Here is a 25782-nt window from a genome sequence, read left to right as displayed (position 1 = left end):
TGGCGGTGTTCTGGTCGCTGTCTTTGATCCTCTCGATAGCCTTCACAATGATATTCCTACGACACTAGAGTTTTTATGTGTGCAGATCACGACTGAATATCAAAAACTTCTATTGTGTGCATGCCACCGTTCGCCCTCTACAGGGATTGGCTTTTTCAGCGACCTTCATGACGCGCTAAGTGCTGTGTGTGCCAAATTTCCTAATCTTCCCGTTTTTTTATTTGGTGATTTTAATTTCCCTAATATTACCTGGTTTAGCGTTTCGTATACCACTATCAACTCTTCGTCAGAATCGTCTAATTTTGCTAATTTTTGTTCAGACTTTTGTTTAACTCGGGTAATAACGCAGCCTACGAGAGTCAGATCTTCAACATCCAATGTATTAGACTTGTTGCTAACAACAGCCACTGATGCGTTTCCAATATTACCTATTTATCAGGTATAAGCGACCATTCTTTATTACATGTCATGTTGAACTTCCCTGCTCGAACATCGCACAACAATATAAAAGTAATATATGATTATGCTAAACGAAATTACACTGCAATCAATAAAACACTTAAAGACTTCCTTGACGAATTTCTGGCAAAGTTCAACGAAAGATCCGTAAATACCAATTGGCAACTTTTCAGAAATAAGCTTTGCGAATTGGTCAACTTGTATATTAATCGAAAAAAAATTTGAACTAACTGCCACTATCCATGGTACAACCACTCATTAAAACGTCTGGCAAACAAAAAAAAGAAGACTTTTCCGCAAAGCTAACTCTTCTGGAAAGCGTGAACACTGGTCAGCACTACAAAAAACTGTTAATGGTTACAAGAAGTCTTTGAAGAAATCGAAGCACTACTACTTTAATGTGACGTTGCCAACGTTTCTAACGAGCAATCCAAACAAATTGCGGAGTAGTGTCAATAAAAGAGAGAAGTCACTTATATCCCTCGTCAATCCTCAGTCAAACCCTATTTCAAGCACTGACATCGCTGAGATCCTTAACGAGACCTTTAGTGCAGCTTTTTCAAGTACCGTAACTGACATTAGTGATGTTAGAGACTACGCATGTAACATAAGCTTTCCAATGGACCCTATCAGGTTTAGTTATGACGGAATTATCGACATAATTAACAATTTGTAAATCTCTTCTTGCGAGCCTGATAACATTAACACCAAAGTCCTGAAGAATACTAAAGTGTACTCCTCAATTTTTTTACTGAAGATACATGAGCAATCGCTTGAAACAGGAGATATACCACACGAATGGAAACTGGCTAAAGTGATTCCACTCCATAAATCTGGCGTGAGGCATTCACCCTTCAATTATCGTCCCATATCATTAACTTCCATTTCCTGTAAAATCATTGAGCATATAACATTTTCTCAATCATCTGGTTTTCTTGAATCATTTTCGTTTTTCACGCCTACACAACATGGTTTCAGGAAACATTTTCCTGTGAAACACAGTTATCTTTCAGCAATGAAATTTATTCCATTCTTGATGAAGGTTCAGAGGTCGACGTCATCATCTTAGATTTTTGCAGGGCTTTCGATAGAGTGTCCCATAGTCTGCTGTCGTATAAGCTTGCTCATCTTCATATCGACCCGAATGTTCTAGCATGGATTCGTTGTTTTTTATCTAATCGCTCGCAGTTTGTCCAGGTTAACGGTCTTCAATCATCTTCGATGCCGGTTACGTCAGGGGTACCACAAGGATCGGTACTTGGACCCTTGTTATTCCTTGTGTACATTAATGATCTGCCTAACAATATAAAATCTTCTATCAAAGTCTGCTGATGATTGCACATTATACCGTGAAATTAAAAACGCTAATGATGTCCACTTATTGCAAGCAGATTTTAACTGCGTTACTGACTGGTGTACTAAATGGAGAATCAAAATGCAAATCCATGCGCTTTTCACGTCAAGGCGTCTCACCACCAGCCTCTTACAGCATCAACAATGCTTCGTTAGCCCCGGTTACCTCGTATAAATACCTCGGTGTACATCTGACATCAAATTTATCCCGGAACCAGCATATAACCTACATTACTGGAAATGCGAACCGCATGCTTGGTTACATAAAAAGAAACTTTTCTAATGCACCCATTTCACTCAAACTCCTTCTTTATAAAACACTGGTTCGCTCAAAGCTTGAATACACCGCGTTGATATGGGACCCTCAAGCTAAGTCACTTATATCTGTGTTGGAAGCTGTTCAGAACCGTGCCGCTCGTTTTATCCTCAACTATGACTGCACATCAAGTGTCACACTAATGAAAAACACTGTGCCACTACCATTACTTCCATTGCGCGAAAAAATTTCACGACTGTCTTTTAAGATCTACAATCTGAATCCTATTTTGAAAAACACTTTGCTCCTTCCACCCACCTATGTTTCATCGCGCACTGACCATCCACGCAAAGTGGGCGTTCCACCTTGTCACACTACCTCTCGCTCAAATTCTTTCATTCCAACTACGTCATCCGAGTGGAATCACTTGCCAGCAGATGTGGCCCTTGCTGCCGATCTCGAGCATTTTAAGAAAAAGTTAAGTGTCTGCATTTCTTGTTCATGACATGTGTGCCCTTCATTTCGTAGTCCCTCATGAACTGTGTGTTGCTGATTTCTAGTTTGCCTTGTTAGTTCTTGTTTTATTTTCTTGTTTTTTTTAGCTTTCCATGGATGTGTACAATTGCTGAAATCTGTAAATCTGTGAAATCGATAAAACTCAGTGCAGTGAGCTATATGTAATGCTGTGACCCATGAATGTATTGCCATTTCTTGTTATCTGTATTATTGTATGTCTTGTTCCACTCCCCTCAATAATGCCCGCAGGGCCATGAGGGTATATGAAATAAATAAATAAATAAATAAATAAAGTAGGGCGAGCCATCCAATTGGCTGCCCAGGGCTGCATCATCGATCATTTCTACAACTTTATGGTGAACAAATATTGTTTGTAATAGTTGGAATGTTCGTTAATTTGTTTCTATAAAAAGAAAGTAGCAGAAAGAGAATGCACAAGAACAATTTCTCACTACACTCCAGCACTTCTGGCACACAGCAAGCATCATCTGCTTGTGTTACAACATGCTCCAATTTGGCGAGAGCTCTGTGGTCAGTGTCGGTCAGCCTTTCCGCGAGCACCATGATTTGCCTTTGTTGCGTTGTGGGCTGAAAACGTAGCGACTGGCAATATGTCAAGCTGCGGCATCGTGCGTGCCCCTCTGCAAGGCAGCAGACGAGCTGAGTGGCTGCAGCGCATCGGACTGTCGCTATCCAATCGGCGCCTAGGATTTGCACGTTTGCTCCCGTCACTTTACAACGGAGAATTATTACCACAATAGCATTTCGAGAGTCCGGTATTTGGGTAAACGCAAGTGCAAGGGGACAGTGCCTGGCCGTTTGACTGTGTTGTTTCATGGGATGAGCAGAAGCACAAACGTGAATGGTCTGTACAGTGCAAAAACCTGGTGGCACAGAACTCAACCAAACACAGTAGCAGTAACGAAGTACAGAAAAACCTTGTTAAACCGTACCCGCTTAAACAGTAGTTTCGTTTTAAAAGTAGTAAAGTCAAATCCCCGACTCAGCAACCATTGAACATAATGTGTTTTGTATCCGCATAAACCGTACCAGCTTATTGCGTATGTATCGGTTAACACGTAGTGTTTCCACTTTTCGTCACACAAACACGGCGGTGCGTCGTCTCCATCGGGTGGCTCGGCAGAACAACAAGTCTCAGAGATCAGCACAACGGCCTCCAAGCGCCCTGTGCGTTTGCGCGTGAAGCCGCATCAACATCAATATGATTTCGGCGCCGTGCCAGAGTGCGTTGTGGCATCGTGCAAGCGAAAACTCGTGTCATGCCGAAACGCGGATAAAGAAGATGCCGGGTGCTCAGCACAGAAGAAAAATTTGATATTGTTCGTGCTATCGAACGTTACACGAAAAGTCAGCACTGGCACGCATCATGGGTCTACTGTTGACTACGGTGTGTGGCATTTGGAATGTGAAGTTGCTCGCCAGCGCTGCTGCGACCGCAAAGAGATGTCGGCTATGAGGTTAGACTTTTTGCTATCGTTGCCTCTGTTGTTGCCAAAGTATCGCCTGGCGACAGTGATAAGGACGACATGGTAAGTGACAGCACGGGCGCTTCAGGCCCGACAGTGGCAGAAGCTGCGCGTTATGTCAGCCTCATGAATGCAATCGTCGCGATGAGAATAGCACCCATAATGAAAAGGTGCCACACAACTTCTGCAATGCTACCGCGCCTGTTCACGAAGAATATGCAAGGCCAACAAGGAATCTGCCATGCGAGTCTTCAAAGAGCAGAGGGGGCTGGCTGAAAAGCAAGCTCACATCTTCAGCAAGTTTGAGGCCGCTGTCATCGTTGCGAGGCCACCACGGCATCAAACGAAAATAAAACGGTTGTCGTGCGAAGTAAATAAATACTGCACGTTTTTCCCTTTCATCACACTCTCTCCGAGTTCCGTTTTTGACAGGTAAGTGGGCGATTTCATGCTATTTCGGTAAAGCAGTACTACCGTTTAGTACATACTTTTTCCGAGCTCCGGCCAACTACGGTTTAACGAGGTTTCACTGTACAGTAAAACCTCGTTAAACCGTACCTGCTTAAACAGTAGTTTCGTTTTAAAAGTAGTAAAGTCAAATCCCCGACTCAGCGACCATTGAACATAATGTGTTTCGTATCCGCATAAACCGTACCAGCTTACTGCGTACGCATCAGTTAAAACGTAGCGTTTGAACTTTTAGTCGCGCAAACACGGCGCTGCGCCGTCTCCATCGGGCGGCCCGGCAGAACAACACGCCTCAGAGATCGGAACAACGGCCTCCAAGTGCCCTGTGCATTTGCGCGTGAAGCCACATCAACATCATTTCAACGCGGTGCCAGAGAGATGGCGTCGTGCAAGCGAGGACTCGCGTCGTTTCGAAGCTTGGATAAAAAAGACGCCGGGTGCTCAGCACAGAAGAAAAATTAGACATCGTCCGTGCTATCGAACGTGACACGAAGAAGTCGGCGCTGACACGCAACAGGGATCTGCTGTTGACTACAGTGTGTGGCATTTGGAATGCGAAGAAGTTGCTCGGCAGCGCTGCTGCGACCGCGAAGATATGTCGGCTACGAGGTTCGACTTTTCGCCATCGTTGCCTCTGTGGTTGCCGAAGTGTCGACTAGCGACAGTGACGAGGACGACACGGAAAGCGATAGCACGGGCGATTCAGGCCCGACAGTGGCATAAGCTGCGCGTTGCGTCAGCCTCATGAATGCAATCGTCGCAACGACAATAGGGGCGCGATAACGTAACTCTATTTCAAATGAAAATTATTCCAAACTCCGGCACCCGTAATGAAAAAGGCGCCCCCGGGACTTCTGCAGCACTACTGCGCACGTGCACGGTGAATACGTAACGCCAACGAGGAATCTGCCATGCGAGTGTTTGCTGAGAAGAGGGGGCTGGCTGAAAAGCTGGCACGCAGCGTCAGTAAGTTTGAGGCCGCTGTCGTCGGCGTGCTAGGCCGCCGCGGCATCAAACGAAAATAACGCTTTTGTCGCGCGAAGTGAATAAATACTGCATGTTTTTTCCCCTTTCATCGCACTCTCTCGGAGTTCCGTTTTCGACAGGTAAGTGGGCGATCTCATGCTATTCGGTTTAACAGTACTACCGTTTAGTACGTACCTTTCCCGAGCTCCGGCCAACTACGGTTTAACGAGGTTTCACTGTACATTCTTCTTTACTGCTGGTGTAAATTTTTCGCAGGAGTGCAATTGTTAATACATTGTTTTTGTAAATGCTTAAAATGTTTTACACTTGGTTAGAGCAATATTAGCTCTTTGGCTGGTTAAGCTCTGCGCCAACAGGTGGCTGGACCGTGCAGACTGATCAAGCCGCTCACGTACGTCTATGCTGAAGTTCCTTTATCAGCTTGAGTTTATGGCTCCACCCATCCGTCGAAACGCCCAGCTTGCCTGTGGTTACCGGAATACCAGACACATTCGGCGCAGCAACAGAATGCTCGCAACGCACGCTGCTTCAATAGTTTTCACTTGGGCAGCTTGGAGTCAACTGCCAAGCAGCTGGCAAAGAGATTGGAGAGGCTTCGCACGCGCACTCCTAGAGAACCGGAAGTAGGCGACACGATGTGTCATCATGATGCAGAGCCAATGACGGTGGAGCTTAGCCCCGATCACTCGGCAAACGAGTTGAGGAGAAAATGCACGGCTATGGAGGAGGGTAATTTGTAATCTCTTAATATGAGGCGCTCCACACAAATTGCGGTGCAAATGATTAACCTTAGCAGTACCCTACGCGTCTACAAAATTTGTCCAAACCGTCTCAGGGGCCCTTTAAATTAAATGTGCAAACAGTACATGAGCACTTACCAAGGATATTGTCATGGCGCAGAAGCATGGTCTGGTAAATGTCAGTTTCTCGTAGCCAGCTCGCCTCATCCGTTGTAAAGAACACCTTGACAGCAACATATTCTCCTCGCCAATGAGCTTTCCAGACTTCACCATAGCGTCCTTTTCCAATGATATCAACCATTTGTATTTGCCTTGCAATGGTCCGTTGAACCTGCATGGTCAAAAAGATATGAAGTTCTAGTGCACACAGCACATTTATACTACAGATAGCACGTGTAAATTATGAAAAGCGAAATAATTGAACAAGTCAATGTGGCAACACAAATGTCTCGGCTTAAATGAAGCTAGAAATGAACAGAAAAATTATTTAATTAGTTAAAAGACTTCCCTAGACAGCAATGTATGCAATAGGACAATTGAAATATGACCACTCACTCAACAAAACACACAAAAGTTGCACTCGTGATCACAATGCTGCACTCGTGATCAAGGTATTGTTCCTTCAGCGCACCAGCCCCACAACAATTACATTGACCTTTATTATCTTTTGTCCAGGTTTTAATTTCAAAGGGCTAAGCATTAGAAGAGCACTCAAGTTTCAACTTCAAAATATTGCAACTCTTGTTCTAGGTAAGGCAGATCAATAATGTTGGTCTTGCAACACTCCTTGAATCATACAGAAGTCATTGATATCCTGTTTAGCAAAATCTGAGGTACTAATATTTTGCAAATAGTCGCAGAAAATTGATTAAGGAAGCTTGCCTAAAATTAAAACAAAAGGAAATAAACAACAACGGCCCTCATTTTCTAAATAAACACATTACAATACACATTATGTACTAGTTTTCAGCACCATACCTCGAAGAATAAAATTTTTGTTCGAATTTTGGTCTAAGGCCCATGTCCCACTAGAACCAAGGGCCTCAACACATTCCATTGCTTCATTTTTCTTTTTTTTTTAACCCAAAACCAGTAACACCCACTTTTGTAAGCACTGCACTTACCAGCTGAGGCAGACCTGATCCACTGCCAGAAGTGATGGAGTGCTCAATAAGTTCTTTGAGGCAAGGCCCGCCCTCTTCAATGGGAAGAAAAGGCTCACGGCACCCTGATGCAAAAAAGCTGCGGCTCTCCAGTGCCTTCTTGTGTCTGGGAAAAAAAAAAAAAAGCTTGTGAGCAAATAACCCCCACCACCAAAACCAAAAAAGTGTAGAACAATCTAGCAAGTGGGAAGCTGCACTAAGAAGACCCCATATGGATCAGCTTTAGATGACTTGCAAGCTCCTAATTAGGTAAACTTTCGTATTGTTACAGAAGGATGCTAGAAGAGAGGAAGAAGAAGATCGTAGACGCTGGCTGCTGCGTGTTGTTGGTGGTCAGCCATCTTAACTACTCTGACTCATCCTGTATATATATATCTATTATAAATATAGTCTTTCTATACTCGCAACATCCCCGTAACATATTGGTGGGAGGTGCGAGGTACCACGGCTGGAAACAAAGCTCCGCAGTGGACATCGCTTCACCATCCGCACCATGAATGATGGTTAGCATGCGGGATCAACGTCGTTGCCGCCTCGCAATGTCACCGTCGCCAGCTACGTCGCTGTCACCTTCAGTTGTGGTTGTGCAACCCAAGGATCCTGGAACTCTCTGCGGCACCGATGGCGCCGACGTCAAAGAGTGTGTGGCTACGTGGCTATGTGCGAACGCATGAGTGGAATGAACAGATGGGACCCTACGCTAATGCTAGCTAACCTGTTGTTCTACCTAAAAGGCATGGCAAATCTGTGGTACGAAAACCACGAAGAGGAGCTAACCAGCTGGGACCAATGCAAAGAGAAGTTGGCAGAGTTGTTTGGCAAACCAGCCAGCCATAAAATTACTGCAAAGCAAGAACTGGCCTCCCGTGCCCAATCCCCCACGGGGATTGGGCACGGGAGTCTTGTACATCCAGGACATGCTAGCACTTTGTCATAAAGCTGATCATGACATGACAGAAGCTGAGAAGGTCAGGCACATGCTGAAGGGCATTGCTGACGCCGCCTTTAATTTGCTGACGTGCAAAAGCTTCTCTACAGTTGATGCTATCATTAAAGAGTGCTGACAATTCGAGCACCCCAAAAGCCGACGTGTCTTGCACCCATTCGCCAGACTCCCCAATACTGCTGCGACGTCGATGTGTGAAGATCAACCTGCACAGCAGCATGCATCGCCATCAGAGGACGTGGTACGAATTGTTCAACGTGAACTGGATGCGATGGTGCCCCGCAGCTTTCTGTTCGCGTAGCCCTGATGCTACCACTTTTTCCATTCTTCTCGTACAAGCCATCGTTCGCCAGGAACTTGAAAACATTGGTTTACATTCTGTATGTACTGTCACCAATCCCAGAGCTAACAAACGCCCTTCTACTTTTCGCTCCACCCTGACACTTCTCTCCGCGTTATCGCAACCTGACTGAGTGGAGAACTGTGGACGACCAGCCGATATGTTTCATCTGTCGCCGCATCGGTCATGTCACCCGATACTGTCACAACTCGTGGCCCTCAACACCTCGCACGCCGACCAACTTGAGCCGTTTTGATGCAAATGCCCGCAATGTTTCGCCCACCGCCAAGTCTAACAGTGCCGACAACTCTGCTAGGAACACGTGGTACAGTTGCTCACCATCGACACGCGGACACCAGTCCAAACACGTCGTCCATCTTCCCGTTCGCCGCAGCCACGTCGCCTTTCGTCCCCTGTGGCGTTTGGCCGCACCCTTTCGGAAAACTAAGAAATGCAGCCCTCAGAGGTATTGCTGCATTGCCTACTACCACAGCAAATCCTCTGTCTGTGCCCACAAGGAGAAGTGTAATAGACGTTAAAATAAACGGCGTACCTGTCTAAGCACTCGTCGAAACTGGAGCCCACGTATCTGTGATGAGTGCTAGCCTACATAGATGTTTAGAGAAGGTCCTCACCCCAGCAGCTGCCCAAGTGCTTTGTGTGGCCGATGGCGGTGTGCTGGTTGTTCCTGGTATGTGTACTGCGCATTTAATTATAGCCGGCTGCCCTACTTCTGTTCTCTTTTCTGTGATCGACAAATGCCCTTACAACGTTATCCTTGGATTGGACTTTTTATCCACTCATTCTGCTTTCATCGACTGCGCGACTGGCGTTCTTCAGTTAGAACTGCCTCAACTCGCTGATGCTCTGAGTACTGCCCCACCGCATTTGTGTTCGCTTCAAGATGTTCGTCTGTCACTCGAGGCAGTTACTTACGTCACTTTGACTGCCCAGCCATACGTATTTACACGATTGTAAGTCGACTCGAATGTAAGTCGACCCCCCCATATCGCTTGACCGAAAAAAAAAAATAAAACCCGAGGGCGCATTCGATAACGAAAATTTATTAGTAGCTGACATGGTCACTGGACTGCTCGTCTTCACTAGTGCTGCCATCGTCATCGTTGCTGCGGTCCCACAGCGCGTCGTGGTCCAGCGAAATTTCATATTTGGCAAACGACCGCACCAGGACATCTTGCAGAACAGCAGCCCACGCCAAATGCACCCAACCACACGCAGCCGTCAGGGAGGCTCTTTTGACAGGTCCGGTTGGCGTAATTTCGCAGTCTTCTGCCGCCAGCCACTCGTACTCACGGCGGAGCAGAACCTTAAAGGGACACTAAAGGTTACCAGAAACTCAAGTTAAAGTGGTAGAGCAATGTTCTAGAACGTCTAAGGCGTCAATATAATCGCGAACAGAGCTTTAGTAACCGAGAAATTGAGGTAAATGCATGACACGATTTGAGACCCCCCAGCGACATTCCGGTACTAGCCCGATGACGAAAGGTCTCCTCATAATTTGTGTTACTAATACTCAACTACTCGTATTAAAAATATCATTTCATTCGATTATAAGCCGGAAAAAATGCTACTTGTCTACGTCTATTCGATTCTAGGAAAAAATAACATTTTGACGTTACCCTTCAGTAATATGGGTGTTCGAAAGGTTTCGTTTTCGCTCGACTCTGCGCCGCGCACGCTTTGGAGTTTCAGTAGTTTCGTTATCGCGTCGTGCTGTGAGGGTTCTGCTCGCGAAACTTTCATTTGGAACAAGCAGCGAGAATGCCACGTCCATGTGATGTCGTGGGAAGCCCTCGTTGCTTTCCCGCTCCGGAGAGCCGGTGTCGAGGCCACCGTCGTAGTACGCAACGACGCCGGCAGTGCGAGCCCTCAGAAGCAGGTCGCGCTCGTCGGTGCTCAAATCGCTGAAGTTGAGCCCACCATCGCGAGCCAATCTGTCGGTGTCAGGGTCCATTGCGACGAGCGTCGAAGTTAGCGTCATAGAATGAAGTACCAGCTTATGGGCGTCTTGCGCTGGAGTGTGAGGTATAGTAGCGGCGCCTGGTGGCGGTGCGGGAAACGACATCTGGGTCGTGCCAGCTTGGGTCGTATTGAGCCCTGGCTGTGGCGAAGCACGTTTCTAGGCCGAGTTTTGCGTCGATTCGCAAATTTTTATGCCCTGTTGCGAGTGCGAAAAGGCTCGTCGCTTCTCATAGACCACGCCGACCACGCTGCGAGCTCGCTGCAGCCTATAGTTTAACGAAAACGGACTCTCCGTGTGCCGTGGGACGTAACGTGGGACGTAATTCGTTTCTCCTTCCGCTAGCCACCATACTCCCGCTTTCGCTCTGCTGTCGGCTCTGTCTTGGCTCTGTTTCTGGCCGCGCGTTCGCGTTTTGCGCAGAAAAGCCGTAGCGCCGTCTGCGGACGCCGTTCTACTCACCGATGGCGCAACGTCACTATGAGACCATGATGTCAGTTCTCCTCGATCGGAGGGCGGGTGATTTGAACGGCGCTAGAGGTACGCGGACGCTTCAGAACGCATTTTCTCTTAAAATAAGTCTCTCCTTGGCATGAAACAAGCGTTTCGAGGTTTCTGGGATGGTATTTCAACAGTCCACGTTGACTTAATAGTAACCTTTAGTGTCCCTTTAAAACGAAGGTCCGGGCTTGTTTCATGACCACGTCACACTTCACTGGCAGGGACCGATCACGCATTTCAGCGACGCTGCCGCAAGCTTAGCCTACAGCTCCGGAAAGCGTCCAGACTTCGGCACGTGGGAAATTTCTCACTTGCCGCCACAGGGTGAAAATTTCGCTTCGCTGCAGTCGCCACTCTCGCACCACCCGTTTAGAAACATCGAAATTGCGGCCCGCAGCGCAGTGATTTGTTTCTTCGGCGCAAAGGATGGCAGCCCTCTTGAACACTGCTGTGAACGAGTGCCGAAAGATTAGTGGGCCTGCAGCACTCATGACGACTGGGGAAGCATAGAAGTAGCACGTAGCCGGCAGTCAAGTGGAGCGCGTCAAAAAGTTGGTCAAACCAATGCCAATGCCTTTAAGGCCTTTAAACAGAGAAAGAGAAACCCGCGAACGGTGTCTGCTCTTCCATGAACTACCGATACTCCCCGCAAGCGCCGCCGTTCTAAGGGTGCCGCCGCAAATGGGAACAGCGGCGCTTCCATCAACTATCGACACCCCCCCATGAGTATTGCATGCACTGTAAGACTCAAAAATGTTGAAAAACCCTTCCGAAAAGCAAACAACCACGCGGGATAGCGAAAAGATACGGGTAGGACCATAGAGCAAACATAAAATTGTAACTACTTTGTAGCTCTCGTTGGTATCGCTTTTTTTTTGGCGGGGCCATGTTTTGGTTTCGATTGTAAGTCGACCCCCCCAACTTCAAACTTTCAAATCTTAAAAAAGGGGTCGACTTACAATCGTGTAAATACGGTAGGTTCCCGACGGTGAATATGTGGTTCACTCCATCATCGACGTGCTTTTGAACCGAAATGTTGCTGTTCCGCATAAGTTGGTCACGGATACTAATAACAACGTCATTTCGGCGCTTCTGAATTTCAGCCTGTGCCCTCAAGTGATTCCAGCCGGCATGTTCTTGGCCAGCGTTTCTAGTGGTTGCAAATTTGACATTGAGAGTCTGAATGCCGAGAGTGGCTTATTAGCGCTAATTTCAGCTCACAGCTCTGGTTCCTTAATGGATGACTTCACGAAAATGATTCCACCTGACCTCACCTCTGCACAGGCTACGGACATACCACTCCTGCTTGAATCGTACAGTGAAATCTGTGATTTCGGCGACAGGCCCTTAGGCCAAACATCTGTTGTTCACCACCGTAGAAACACTGGAGACACGAATCCTATTCATCGGCGTCCCTATCGTGTATCGCATGCTGAATGTAGAGTCACCCAATAAGTGGACAAAATGCTCCGCAAAGGGGTCATTGAGCCATCAGCCAGCCCTTGGGCTTCACCTGTCGTCCTTGTTAAAAAGAAAGATGGTACCTGGTGTTTTTTCATCGATTATTGCCACTTAAACAAGATCACACGAAAAGATGTCTACCCACTATCACGTATCGATGACACCTTGGACTGCTTGCATGAAGCTAAATACTTCTCGTCCATTGACTTTCGATCTGGCTACTGGCAGATTTCAGTTGATGAAATGGACCATGAGAAGATTGCCTTCATCATGCCTGATGGTTTACATCAATTCAAAGTCATGCCCTTTGGCTTATGCAATGCTCCTGCAACATTTTAATGTATGATGAACTCTCTTCTGCAAGGCTACAAATGGACCACCTGTCTTTGTTACCTTGACAACCATTATTGTTTTTTCTCCCACATTCGGCAGTCACCTTACCCGACTCGCTGCAATTCTTGCGGTCTTCCGAAAAGCCGGCCTCCAACTGAACTCCACAAAAAGTCAATTCAGGCGCCGTCAGATTACCGTGTTGGGACACCTCATTGATGCATCCGGTGTACAAACAGATCTTAAAAAAGTTCACGCCGTTCGCACTTTTCCTATGTCACGTTCTGCTTCTGACGTGCACTGCTTCGTCTTCCTGTGTTCTTACTTTTGCCGTTTCGCCAAAAACTTCGCTGAAATTGCTCGGCCTTTGACAGATATTCTAAAGAAGAACACACCATTCTCAGGGGCCCGGAGCTGGCTCATGTGTTCGCCGCTCTCATCGGGTTTCTGACCACCCCTCCCATACTTGCCCACTTTGATGCGTCTGCACCGACCGAAGTCTACACAGACGCAAGTGGCGCTGTTCTCGCCCAACAGAATGGTACCGAGTGCGTGATAGCTTACGCCAGCCGCCTGCTGTCACCTGCCTAGAGAAATTACTCCATCACCGAGCGGGAGTGCTTGGCTTTAGTTTGGGCTGTAGCAAAGTTCCGGCCATATTTGTATGGCCGCATGTTTTCGCTCGTCACAGACCACCACGCACTCTGTTGGCTGTCTTCCGTATGGGACCCGACTGGACAGCTTGGTCGCTGGGCTTTGCAGCTCCAGGAATTTTCATTTAGTGTCCATTACAAGACTGGACGGCTCCACAAGGATGCTGACTGTCTCTCGCATCACCCTATGGATCCTCCCGATCCTGTTGCGCATGATGCAGTGACCTGCGTGATGGCTTTGACTGACATGACCGACATGCGCGCTGAACAACAATGTGACGCATCCTTACAGGCCATCATTCATCGCCGGAGTACAATCTGGCAGCACCAGCGGAACGTGCCGCATGTTCGTGCTGCATGATGGCATTTTTTACCGCCGCAGTATCAACCCTGATGGCCCCAATTGCTCCTTGTCCTTCCTCGTCATCTGCGATCCATTGTTCTCGAACAACTTCACGATGCACTGACGGCGGGACACCTTGGAGTTTTGCGTACATACAACCGCATACAACGCTGGTTCTTCTGGCTGGGTCTCTACCGCTCTGTGCGTCGTTATGTCGCAACTTGCGAATTGTGTCAGCACTGGAAGAAACCTCCCCTGGCACCTGTCGGACGACTCCATCCAAATGAAGTTCCGTCTGAACCGTTCTTTCGCATAGGCCTTGACCTGCTTGGCCCTTTTCAGAGTCTGTGCTATTTGTGTACAGTTCAAGAATTCACTATTTGAAGTCAGTGAATTTTTGTTTGTTCAATACTGTAATGTATATAACAGTTGTTGCAGTACGGGAAGGAAGACCGGTGTAAGTGGAGTCTTTTGCAAATGATTCTGGCACTGGAGAACTGTGGTTAATGTACAGACACACCAGTTCCTGAGCAAAGGCATGGAAATCAGTCATGCCCAAATTTCCAGTCATTAAATAAGCATGCCTGCTTTAAGCAGCATACATATAAGTCTCAATTTAATAAACAAATCAATTTAATATTTGGCCAATATCGCCATGCTTGGGTTCCTTTTAGAAAGAAGTGCGGTGCTGTAGTATTACAGTTAAACCTCGATATAACGAAGTCGGTAAAATCGGCAATTTGCTTCGTTATACCGAAATTTCATTGTATTGAATTCGACCTTTTATGCAAAGGAGCACAGTTGCCGACCAATTTTGGCTGCAAAATTTTCCAAATTATTGGGCTATCGAAAAAAGCAAATTTGAATGAGAATGCAATTCATTTTGATGAATTTAGCAGTCAGCGACAAATGATACGGTTTCATGCCACGTCGACGACATCTTTACATCAGTGGTACGAATTAAGCGAAGCCATCCACGCTTTTGCGTACACTAGGCCCCCACAGCTGATAATGTCGCCCGCACTGGGACAACACTATCATAAAAAGCGCCAGAAACTGAGAGTGAATGTCTTGTCTGCCCCTGGCTCCAACGGGTCACCAAAACTTGGGATTACGCAACCTCCAATATTAAACATGCAGGAAGACAGCTTACATGATGCCAAGCCGTCTCTGTACACCCGCTCTTTGCACATGCGACTTTACCTCTAAAGCATGGTGCGCAGCTGCGTATGTATTCAGCCGCACTTACAGCCATGCTCAGCCACAGCCGACTCCACAACATGCATGTGGTAACATGTTGCTGCTCCTTTGTTCACCATTGTTATTGCCATGGTGCACCTGACACAATCATCTTTCAGTTGTTAAAGGAGTTGCATGTCTCAAATGATGTATGCAAGCATTTTTTTGCGGGCATACTCCAAGAAACTAACATATCTCAGTTGAGAAATTAAAATATTTGCTATTTGATATTATATTTAAAGATGGTTTTTCATAAATATCCGTATTAGATTAGAAAATTTCTCACAACCTTACTTTTATCCTTTATGAGCTCTCATACTTGATGCCAGCTGAAGTGGGTGAAAAAAAAAAAAAAGTTACTGGCAAGAGACTTCGAGCGCTTTTAATGTTCTCACGTAGGGATGCACTACTGACAGAAACCTTTGAAATCATCATAAAGGACTGAACAAAAAAATTAGTATCAAGTTTTCTTTAACACAACTGAAAGTTGCAGGTGTGCAATAATGGCAAAACCAACATTTCTCTTTTACTTAGCAGGCTGCAGTAATGCACACTATCGTAATGTAAACTAACCTTTTAAGCAACCACAGCGTTACATGGACTCAATTAGAAACGTCTATTCTCGGCCAGTGAGCAGACACGATGAGCCTTTTCAAAATTACCTCTGAAAGTACCTGGAAGCAGACCTTTTAAGGTACAGTACTAGCCTAATAATCTATTGTACTTGTCTACACTGAACTCTAGATATAGACCAACATCATGCATAAGGAAGTATACTCGACTTACCAAAAGCCTGACAACTAATAAAGCAACTACAGTAGAAAACCTACGACTAGTGCATGCCATTACCCCACAAATGAACATCCTACCTTGTATAGAATATGTAGCCAATCAAGCCTAGGCACAGCACAACACCCAGGACAGCAATGAAGATGACAATCTGAAGATAAGTGTCCTTGTACAGATACACAGTAGGTCCATACTCTGCAAAAGAAATGTTGGATTTATATGACCCTGGCAGGACAAATTAAAATACACACGCCATTTTTAGGTCTAAACAGCTAGAAAACTTGTTGTAGGGGCTGTTTTGACCAGGAATTTGGAAATAACAGGCATGAACACAACAACCAGTAGCTTCCAAACCTAGAAGTTAGAGAAATTACTGCCACTTTAATAATGATGGTATTCAGCATGTGACTGCAGAACTGACAAAGCAGACTTAGCAACACCGAGAGAAGCAGAGCATTTATGATGCTATTTATGCCTACAAGCATATGTACACACAATGTTATTACATACTTTTTACGGATGCCACAGATTTAGTCTAACAAATTACCGTTGCGCCCATATGCAATTTATTTTTATTTACACTCGCAACCTATTATGCTCATTCCCAGTCAACATTGATTTAGATGCATGGTGCTGCCATCACATGACACCTCCACGTCCTACAACACCCAAGTGGCATGCCATGGACATATCATGCTGCATTGCTAGTCTTGGAAGCAATGGAAGTGAAGCGGGTGCAGCCCTCACTCATTAGGCGGCTTAACATTGCCATGGCTTTCAGGTTTTGTATGTTTCCAGTGTCCTAATGCATGTCGATTTATTTGCGAGATCTTTTAATGCAATTGAAAGTTACAGGTGTGCAATAATGGCAAAACCAACATTTCTGTCTTTTACCTAGCAGGTTGGAGTAATGCACAATATCATAATGTAAACTAACTTCTTATTTATTTATGAGACAACTATGTACCTTGAGGGTATCACGAATAAGTATGTAAACAAATAAATAATCCATTGTGAAGTGCTCTAGATAAATTTGGGATAGATTATTACAGGAAGGATTTGGATTAATATAGGTTCTTAACATGAACCAATATTTCAGTAGATGTCACTTTGAATTTTGTCCCTTGTCTGAATGTGGCTGCTAGGACTGGGAAACCTGCCACTTTTAAGCTCAGAAAGCATACATTATAGCAAATAAGTTGTCGCAGCTGGCTCAAAACACAGCAAGAGCGAGATTACAGATCGAAAAGATTTATCATGGCTCCTGCAAAAGAACAGCTGTGTCATTAGTTTGTTTTCCAAATAGCATTTTGCTGTAGTCCAAAATACAGGGCTCGTAAATTACTGTTGCTTGTCTGTTTAAAGGTCCTAGGAAACAACTTCAGCCAAACTCAAGAGAATGAAGTCGAGACTGAAGGTATATTGTTCAAACAATGCTTCGTTTTAATTAAGAAAGCCTGCTACATCAATGAAATTATGAATACAGTTGAACCCCTCAATAACGGGATCAATAACAGGAAAGCAAAAAAAAATTCTATTTTGAGGGAATTTCGTTATTGCAAAATGCAACAGCAAAAACAGGGAATGCGCTGCAAAATGCAAATTTAATGTCAAAATTCCATTAGCCTACTATGGCAAGCCTTGCTCAAGAATACAGAACCACACTGCCGACATCCCAAAGTATGTCCCATGCTTCAGTCAGTGATGGAAGCGCTGCCATCAAGCAGTTTTCTCAGTTGATTGCTTTTGAAATTACAATCACATTCATGACATTTCATGTAACCTGGCACCAGACGTGGTGCAACAACATTCCTCCAGCACACGCTGTCGCCCGCAGACGCCTACGCATCCGGTGCCAAGCGCGGAAGTGATTGTATCTCACATCCCCGAAAGCAATCTACTGGGAACATGACCGCTTCATGAAGATCTATGTCCAGCATCACCAAATCCGAACGCAATGCCTGTGGATGGTACCAAAACCAGCATTTTTGAATCAGGAGATGCATATTCTCAGGCGATGACTTTACCACGGCTGGAGGCATGGCAGCCCACACTACGACTGCTATCTCAAGCACCGTAAACGAGCCCATGTTAGTGGGATGTGGATTTTTTTTGTTTGCTGCATTTTTCTCACCAAGGTGCAGTTATGCATTGCGCTAGGTACACAAAAACCATGGTCACATGTCGGTAAATACATGTGGCTGTGCCATTTGAAACGGGTGATCAATAAACTCGATGGTGGCCATGATGTGTTTCTGATGCAACGCGATTGCTTCCGGAGCTTTGGTCTTTTCTAAACAAAAATGGCAGCAGACTCACCAGCATGCGGTGATGGCATTTTATGCAATTTAAGTGGGGAGTAAATGCATTTCAGCATTTTTCGCGCTCTGTTAGCATTGTTATACAGGTATATAATATGAGGTCTAATGTACTGCCAGACTTTGTTACTGTGGAAATGCAGTTTAGCAACGTTTTATTGTAGAGATACGAAAGGCATTGAATGCTATGGTCATGCATTAAGGATATGAAAATATTTCGTTGTCTCTGGCTTTCGTTTCGTGGAGCTGAGCTCAACTGTAATTAAAATTTGTTGTATCAATTATGCCAATGTTCGATCCACCAGGCAGCATGTCCTACTGTGCCAACAACTGTTCTCTACTTCTGGATAGTTTGAACAAGTGTCCTACATATCCTCCTGTAACTGTTTAATTCCAATGGGTCTACCATTTGTGCCTAGCCATGGGTCCTGAACTTAAAGCAGCAATGGCACCCTCAATGAGAAGACTAAGGCATAATTTGCTTTTTGCACATGTTTATCAGGCTTCTCCAAGTATGTGCATGTGCGTGCACAAATGCCTTGAGGATACACCTTGGCAAAGAAATGGCTTGAACTGCCTGAATAATCAATATTTCACTCATGAGGGACACACTGGTGGAGAGCTTAACAATTTTGACCATCTGAGTTTCTTCAACAGGCCCCTAAATCTATGTATACGGCCGTATTTGGCATTTAGCCCCCATCAAAATGGGGCCACTGCGACTGAGAATCCAACCTATGACCTCGAGCTCAGCAGCAGAACGCCATAGCCGCTGAGCCAGCAAGGCGTGCAGTCCTGGTAATGTTCTCATTCTGTACAGGTTATGCAGAGTGCTTAGCACAAATGTCAACGAGGGCCAACTCTGTCATTACATTGAACATGGTCATCAGACAAGTTCCAGCATCCCTTTAACCTCTCAGGACCCTTTTTACATGATATTGTACATTGCCTCCACTCTTTTCCAAAATTAACTCAGAAGCAATTACATAATATAGTCATTTTGGCTATGAAGCACACAGACCTGTATGGAAGTGGTTTAATAGTATTCTTGCTGTCAGCTTTTTGAGAAAATTGACACTAGTTTCATCAAGATCATTGTGTCGTAACAGACAAGAAGCAAATGTGAGGTGCATTTCAAGTACTCTGAGTTGAGATCACATTACAAATCCTGAATGCAGCAACACGGCAACCTACCACACAATGTTATATCTTCATCTCGGTGTTCATGCAAAGTGGCTTCCCCATAAGAAACACAAGGAGAGAGTTACTTTGTCCACAAGCTTTCAAACAGTGCTGTTGACATGTAACCATAATAGTTTTAAAAAAAATTGATTTTTCGAGTTCGTGAAACACAAGTTGGCAATAAGAAGAGACTTCAAAAGCTATTTTGTCCCTGTGATGTCTATGGGTCTCAGAAAGTTAAACGAAGGCTTGCATTTGCTACACAATAGCACATGGAGAATGCAAGTTGTACTAACCATCCTCAGCCCTAATACGGTACACAGGCTTAAGGTACTTATTACAGAGGTCACCACTCCTGCAGCAAGCAATCGATTTCGGCACCTTGTGTGGGACAAGATGAGCCTTGCACTGGAAGAAAGGATGAAGAAAGATCAATCTACAAATGCTTCAAAAATAAAGCCAAAGTGTCCTTTTGTGGGAGTATGGATAGGTCTACTTGAAGACTACTGTGCAAATAGTTAATAGTTCGTCTAGTGATGACCCAATATCTCTCTTTCCTTTACAATTTCAGTTTCAATGTGTGACTTTGTGAAAAACACTTCTGCCTTACCATCCACTTCTTCTTAGTTACAATGCGACAGTACAATTATACATTGCTGAAAAAAGCAAAAAATAAAGGCACACTGTATGGAAATAGTCAACTAAAGCTGGTGTCAAAGAGAGCTAGAAATTGATGTGTCAATATTATCCAGATACTGCACTTCAATACAAAAAAAAAAAAAAAAAAAAACAGCCTGCTGAGTTTGAAATATATTCTATTTGTATACAAATCAATTTAAAAGGCTCTTGAACTTTGATTTCTCTGCAACAATTCATAACACAAGCAAAAGCAGAGTTACATGCAAGCACCTATCGTTCAGTGCCTGTTTGTGCTGCCTTTATCATAATTTTTTTCCACACGATAACCAACCGTCACCAAAACCGATTTATACTTTCTCTTGTGCTCTTAGGCTTTTGTTGCTGCCAAATTTAACTAAAAAGCTACCCAATAACAAAAAAAAAAAAACTCACTTATTTCTGGACACGTAAGAACAGGAAAGATCATTCATTAATGGCAAATCCACACACCCACAGTAGGCTGCTTTCTTCCGCAGGCAAGCACCCATAAGTTCGCTCAGGTTCTAACAGTCCTGTCTCTGGATTGATGACTTCCTCAACAGCACTGAAGCAATCACTTTCCGGTGGTGCAGAACATGTGCCATTGTAGGAACCATCAGGGCAGCTCCCGAGACAGTAACAATCTAATGCTCTCCCTGCAATGAAAATATTTAAAAAGTGTTGAAACGGCTTGAAGCTCAGAAAAGTGCCTACACTCTGTCTTGCCAAACACGTATAATGTAATGAAATCTATGGGTTGCATTAGCCAGCCCGGAGAAGAACACATCCATTGTCTGACATCAATCCTCCAGCGCTAGATAAGTGGAAGGCTCATAAAAGTACTACTGGTGCACAATGAGCAACTTTTCTTCCTTTTCTGAGATACACTGCCAGTTTTTATTCCCAATTGGCTAGTGTGAGTGACCAATAACTTGAGATGGTGAGATGGAGCAAATGAATGAATGGCATCAACGAACTTCAAATGTACAATATACTTCAGCCAAATGGTGCAGTTGCACATAGTGGCATGATAACACTTTCACTGCACATTTTCAGCAGTTTGCCATGGTGCAGTGAAGGTTTCAGTGTACTGGCTTGACCAGCAGTAATGTGTATTGGTCAAATTAGATTACGCAATAACCGCTACTCCCAGTGTGACACTGAGAAACCAAGCCACAGGCATGGAGCACATATACTTCAGACATCAAATAAGAGCACAGTAGTACACCTGCTGCCTTGGAGAATTGTGGCAAACTCTACAAGTTGAAAGTATGTAGCCAGCACTTGAAACAGGGCAAGTAGAATAAATAGACCAATGTTTTACAAGTGAAAAGGAACAGGCAGGAAATGCCATTTAACTTTAAAGCAGTACTGACAAACATTTTCTGTACTCCTTTCCTTTTTCTTTTTTAGGCAGCTGTTGACCCCATAATGACACCAAAAAGTTTGTTTCTTGAGCAACAAATAACTATCCACAGCATCTTCTTTATGAACCTGTCCAAAACTGATGCCATCAGGCAAAAAAAGAATAGAGTGGTGATTTAGCAGCAAATACAAGAGAAATGTGTTAGCATTACATCGCACCTCTTTGAGGTCCCGTATCCATGATTTAAACCGCATTCACCACATTGCAAAAGAAAGTTGTTCAGGAGCTTACTTGACACATGTCCTGACTCTTCGAGAAGCAAAGTGCAACTGATGGTGGTCCAGAGCAGACCACTGTCAGTAGCTCTAATATATTTGTATAGTTTTAATAACAGGAAAGTGAGACATCCACCCAAACGTAGCAAGTCGCTACAAAGGAAACCCATATGCTACTCGAACCAGGACAAACTTTTCTTCAACTGCGAGGCATTTCTTTCAAGGAACCCGTACGGGTTTCCCTTGCAGCAATTTGCTACGTTTGGGTGGATGTCTCATTTTCCCTTTATTAATTACTTCTATCCCCCTTGCGCGCTTTCCACAGAACTATTACGTCAAACTCTTGCCTTTGCTCCGAGTTGTTGACAAATTCGACTTCGCCCCGCCATCTGCTAGCCGTCTGGTTAGCTCAGATGGTAGAGCGACTGCCCTGGAAAAGCAGTGGTCCTGGGTTCAAGTCCCAGACCAGGACGAATTTTTCTTCAACTGTGAGGCTTTTCTTTCGAGGAACCCGTATGGGTTTCGTTTGTAGCAATTTGCTACGTTTGGGTGGATGTGTCATTTTCCCTTTATTAATTACTTCTCTCCACCTTGCGCGCTTTCCGCAGAACTATATATTTTAACATACACACATACACAAACACACTGTTCTAAGCTCTCCCATCCCCTCTCTACCTCTACTACGTGACCGGCTTCCCACACTTCACATACATACACTTTTTTCTGCTTTGACACTTCTAATGCTAATATATTAAAAGGATGTTTTACATCCACTTGCCATGGCCCTGAATAGTGCTAGCTAACACTCTCTGGGTTAGATCTAGTACCCATTGTTACGATAGCCCTGCAGGGGTACTGCTCTGCAAAGCTATCTCAGTCCGCTGCAGGTGCTTCGATCGACCCACGGTGGTGGCACCCTTCAGAGAACTGGAGACTACGGCAACGTTAATCTACCATGCGCCTTCTTCGGAAAGTCGGCGACGGCAGCAGGGCTGGCCAAGTTTGGCGGACCGTGTATTGTTGGTTGATTTGCCGTGGCCTTCATAGTCTATTTGCAGCAAGAAGAGCTTCTCTAACAAAAGGGTGCTTTGCGGTACGTTTTTCCTCTGGCCCCAGGATTCGTCACAGTCTGCTGACACTCGTGGCGACTACCGGAGAAAGTCAGCTCTGGAATTAAGAGGCGCCGGCTGGGGTCAGGTGTGACCAGCTGGCTACGAGGACCCGCTCAACTCGGGTTCTGGGAACCCAAAGTGCATATGTGAGTGTGTGAGCCCTCTTCCTCAAAGAGGGGCCGACTGCGCCCCAACGACTGTGGACTGTCCAATTGGATGAAGGTTGGACAGCAGATTTCCCTCCCCTAGGGATCTCAGGAGGACAGAGGCTTTTTAAGCAGCAGTTTGTCGGCTGCTAGTGTGTGCTCGTGCTTGTGAAGCAGTGTGCTTGGAACTGTGTGCTGGTGTGCTGTATGCTTCGTCTTGCGTGCTCCATTTGGGAGTCACACTAGGCTGTCGAATGTATCTCTTGTTTTAATGTAAATATGTAAATAAATCCTGTACTCCTAGTTCTCAATGAGAGCAAGTTACTCCCTACAACTACGTCCCAAGCGTGAGTGAGTTGGACGGCATGGGCCCGCTACCACAAAGTTCATGCCCGACTACAAACCTTACAACTGGATGCCAGCAGTGAGATCGTCCTACAACACTGACACCATAGATACCCAAAGCGGTGCTCGGATTGTTGGGTTGATGGCCGTCGCCATAGCACAATTAGTAGTGCGATGCATGTGTAATGCAGAGGTTGCCAGTTCCACTCCCATCGGTGACAAGTTATCCTTTCATCCACTTTCACTTGCCCTTTTTCTAATTACTCTCTACATTTCAATTTCAACCACAGCTTTATAGTCCTATGCTTTTCTTGGCTTAATTTTAAGCCTGTTGGCTTCATACGGATGTGCATGCGATATCACAAATGCCAGTCAGCCCAGTGCCATGGCTGAAGGCCATACAATGACCATAAACGCTGAAGGCTGCCAAAGTGGTCCTTCCAACCGTTTGCTTATTTTGGAAACACAGGGGGGAACGCTCTCCCCTTTTGTCCTGTCAAGTGCTGAAGGAGCTTAGCTTCCAGCAGCCAAACGATAACGTGTGTGTAAGCATCAGTTGTATCTGGTACCACAAGCCCGCCACAACATGTTTCAATAATGTGACGAGTCTCCTTTTCTACGTCTAAAGCCACACTGCACTTGGTGCATATTTTGAACTAGTCCAATAAAATGCAATGGAACTATTTGTTGTGCTCTCTGGGAATTGAGGCTCTATGGCTATACTTGGTCGATGGCTGTTTAACAAAGCAACAAGAACTTCCGAAAAAATGTTTCAAAGTACTCCTTTAATTAGCATTTCATGCCTTGACTCCACAAAGGTAGATATAATATTTCATTCTTCCAGCTATTTCTAAAGGACACAAAATGCAGCAAACAAGAGGTACCACATTTCAACAATATGTATGCTATTGTTATAGCATTGGATGCCATTCAGCATAACAAAATGTAGCCAATCATAGAACCTAGAAACAGGATGTATTGACACCTAACAAGAAAAGTTTGCAGCGATATGCATATCCCTTTCAAGCACTAATTCTGTTGATTGAAAACTTGCTTTCACCACATTTCTTACATCTTCAACAGTTTACAGAATGTGGACTCCATGAAAAAACTCGCTACAGGAACTTCGGATATGAGAACACCAACTATTTAATGTCTAGCAGGCTTGAAAAGCACCTATCCAGCCACTTGAAAATTATGAGTGGTGTAACACATTGTGAAAAGCAATGAAAGAAGTGAACTGGCTACATGCAACGTGAACCAGCTACATGCAACAATGTACTCACACCGAGCGGAAATACCCAACCATCTACCTTTCCACTCGTGTTACTAAAACATTTTGCAAATGTTATTCGGACTTACAGCACAATTCCAATCAGAAGTGTTTCAAGACATATTCGACACATTTTAAGTATCATTACTTTAATCAATGCTTTAGCTGTTGATGCTATAACTTGGTGCACACAATTGTGTCCACAGCGCCTGAAGGGGATATACAACAACCATTTCTGTAGATACTCAATAAAAAAGTGCATTTTGTGCTTAAAGCTACCCCACAGCCCAATGAATGGATGTTTAAAGAATTGCTGGCTCGCCCATAATCGAGAGTAGATGAAAGCATGAAATGGCAACCAGCAAAGCAGATTGGTTGGAAATGATACTAGCCACAATCTTAATAATATTTCGGGTTTTACGTGCCAAAACCACTTTCTGATTATGAGGCACGCCGTAGTGGAGGACTCCGGAAATTTTGACCACCTGGGGTTCTTTAACGTGCACCTAAATCTAAGCACATGGGTGTTTTCGCATTTCGCCCCGATCGAAATGCAGCCGCCGTGGCTGGGATTCGATCCCGCGACCTCGTGCTCAGCAGCCACAATCTTAAAATGGGTGTAGTGCATGTTCGCAACGGCGCACCCCACCATACCACACAACCCCATACTGTGCACTGGTCCATATGGACACTGCCCAGCTAGAAGAAAACCGGCTGAAGGCATCATGACAGTCAGCCAAAGACACTAGGGAAACAGAGTGCACTGCCAAGCTATGCACGGTCCAAATGCACTGCTTCACCAAAATCATGGAACAACAACTAGCTCGTCATTACTTATTAAATAAAAATACATAGTCAACATTTGTGTATGCACTCTAAAGTGCCTTTACAACAGTGGAAACTTTTGAAGTGGAGAAAATATAAGCCAGCTTTCTGGTATTTGGGAAGCAAGGAAAGAAGTACTGTAAACATCACCATGAATGCACATGTCTCACTGCCTATATACACCATGACTACAAATGTTCAGCAAGATGTTAGTGAAGAAATATTGTTTCAGTGATAAATAGTCAAGGCCGCAGTTCTAGCCATCTCACAG

General features: G+C 44.9%; 1 protein-coding gene across 1 annotated transcript in view; it reads right to left on the bottom strand.

Annotated features, from left to right (window-relative positions):
• The window catches only part of tkv (serine/threonine receptor kinase thickveins), a 79748-nt gene that overhangs the window by 48189 nt on the left and 5777 nt on the right, over positions 1 to 25782 (bottom strand). The window contains exons 2-6 of the mRNA XM_075696307.1: positions 20641 to 20825; positions 19809 to 19920; positions 16093 to 16207; positions 7391 to 7535; positions 6405 to 6597 (exon numbers count right to left, since the gene is read on the bottom strand). Of these exons, the coding sequence (XP_075552422.1) occupies positions 6405 to 6597; positions 7391 to 7535; positions 16093 to 16207; positions 19809 to 19920; positions 20641 to 20825 (750 nt within the window). The remainder of the gene's footprint in view (positions 1 to 6404; positions 6598 to 7390; positions 7536 to 16092; positions 16208 to 19808; positions 19921 to 20640; positions 20826 to 25782) is intronic.

This window comes from Dermacentor variabilis, chromosome 1 (genome assembly GCF_050947875.1).
Source record: "Dermacentor variabilis isolate Ectoservices chromosome 1, ASM5094787v1, whole genome shotgun sequence".
Lineage (NCBI taxonomy): Eukaryota > Metazoa > Arthropoda > Arachnida > Ixodida > Ixodidae > Dermacentor > Dermacentor variabilis.
This window is presented reverse-complemented; position numbering and strand designations above follow the sequence as displayed.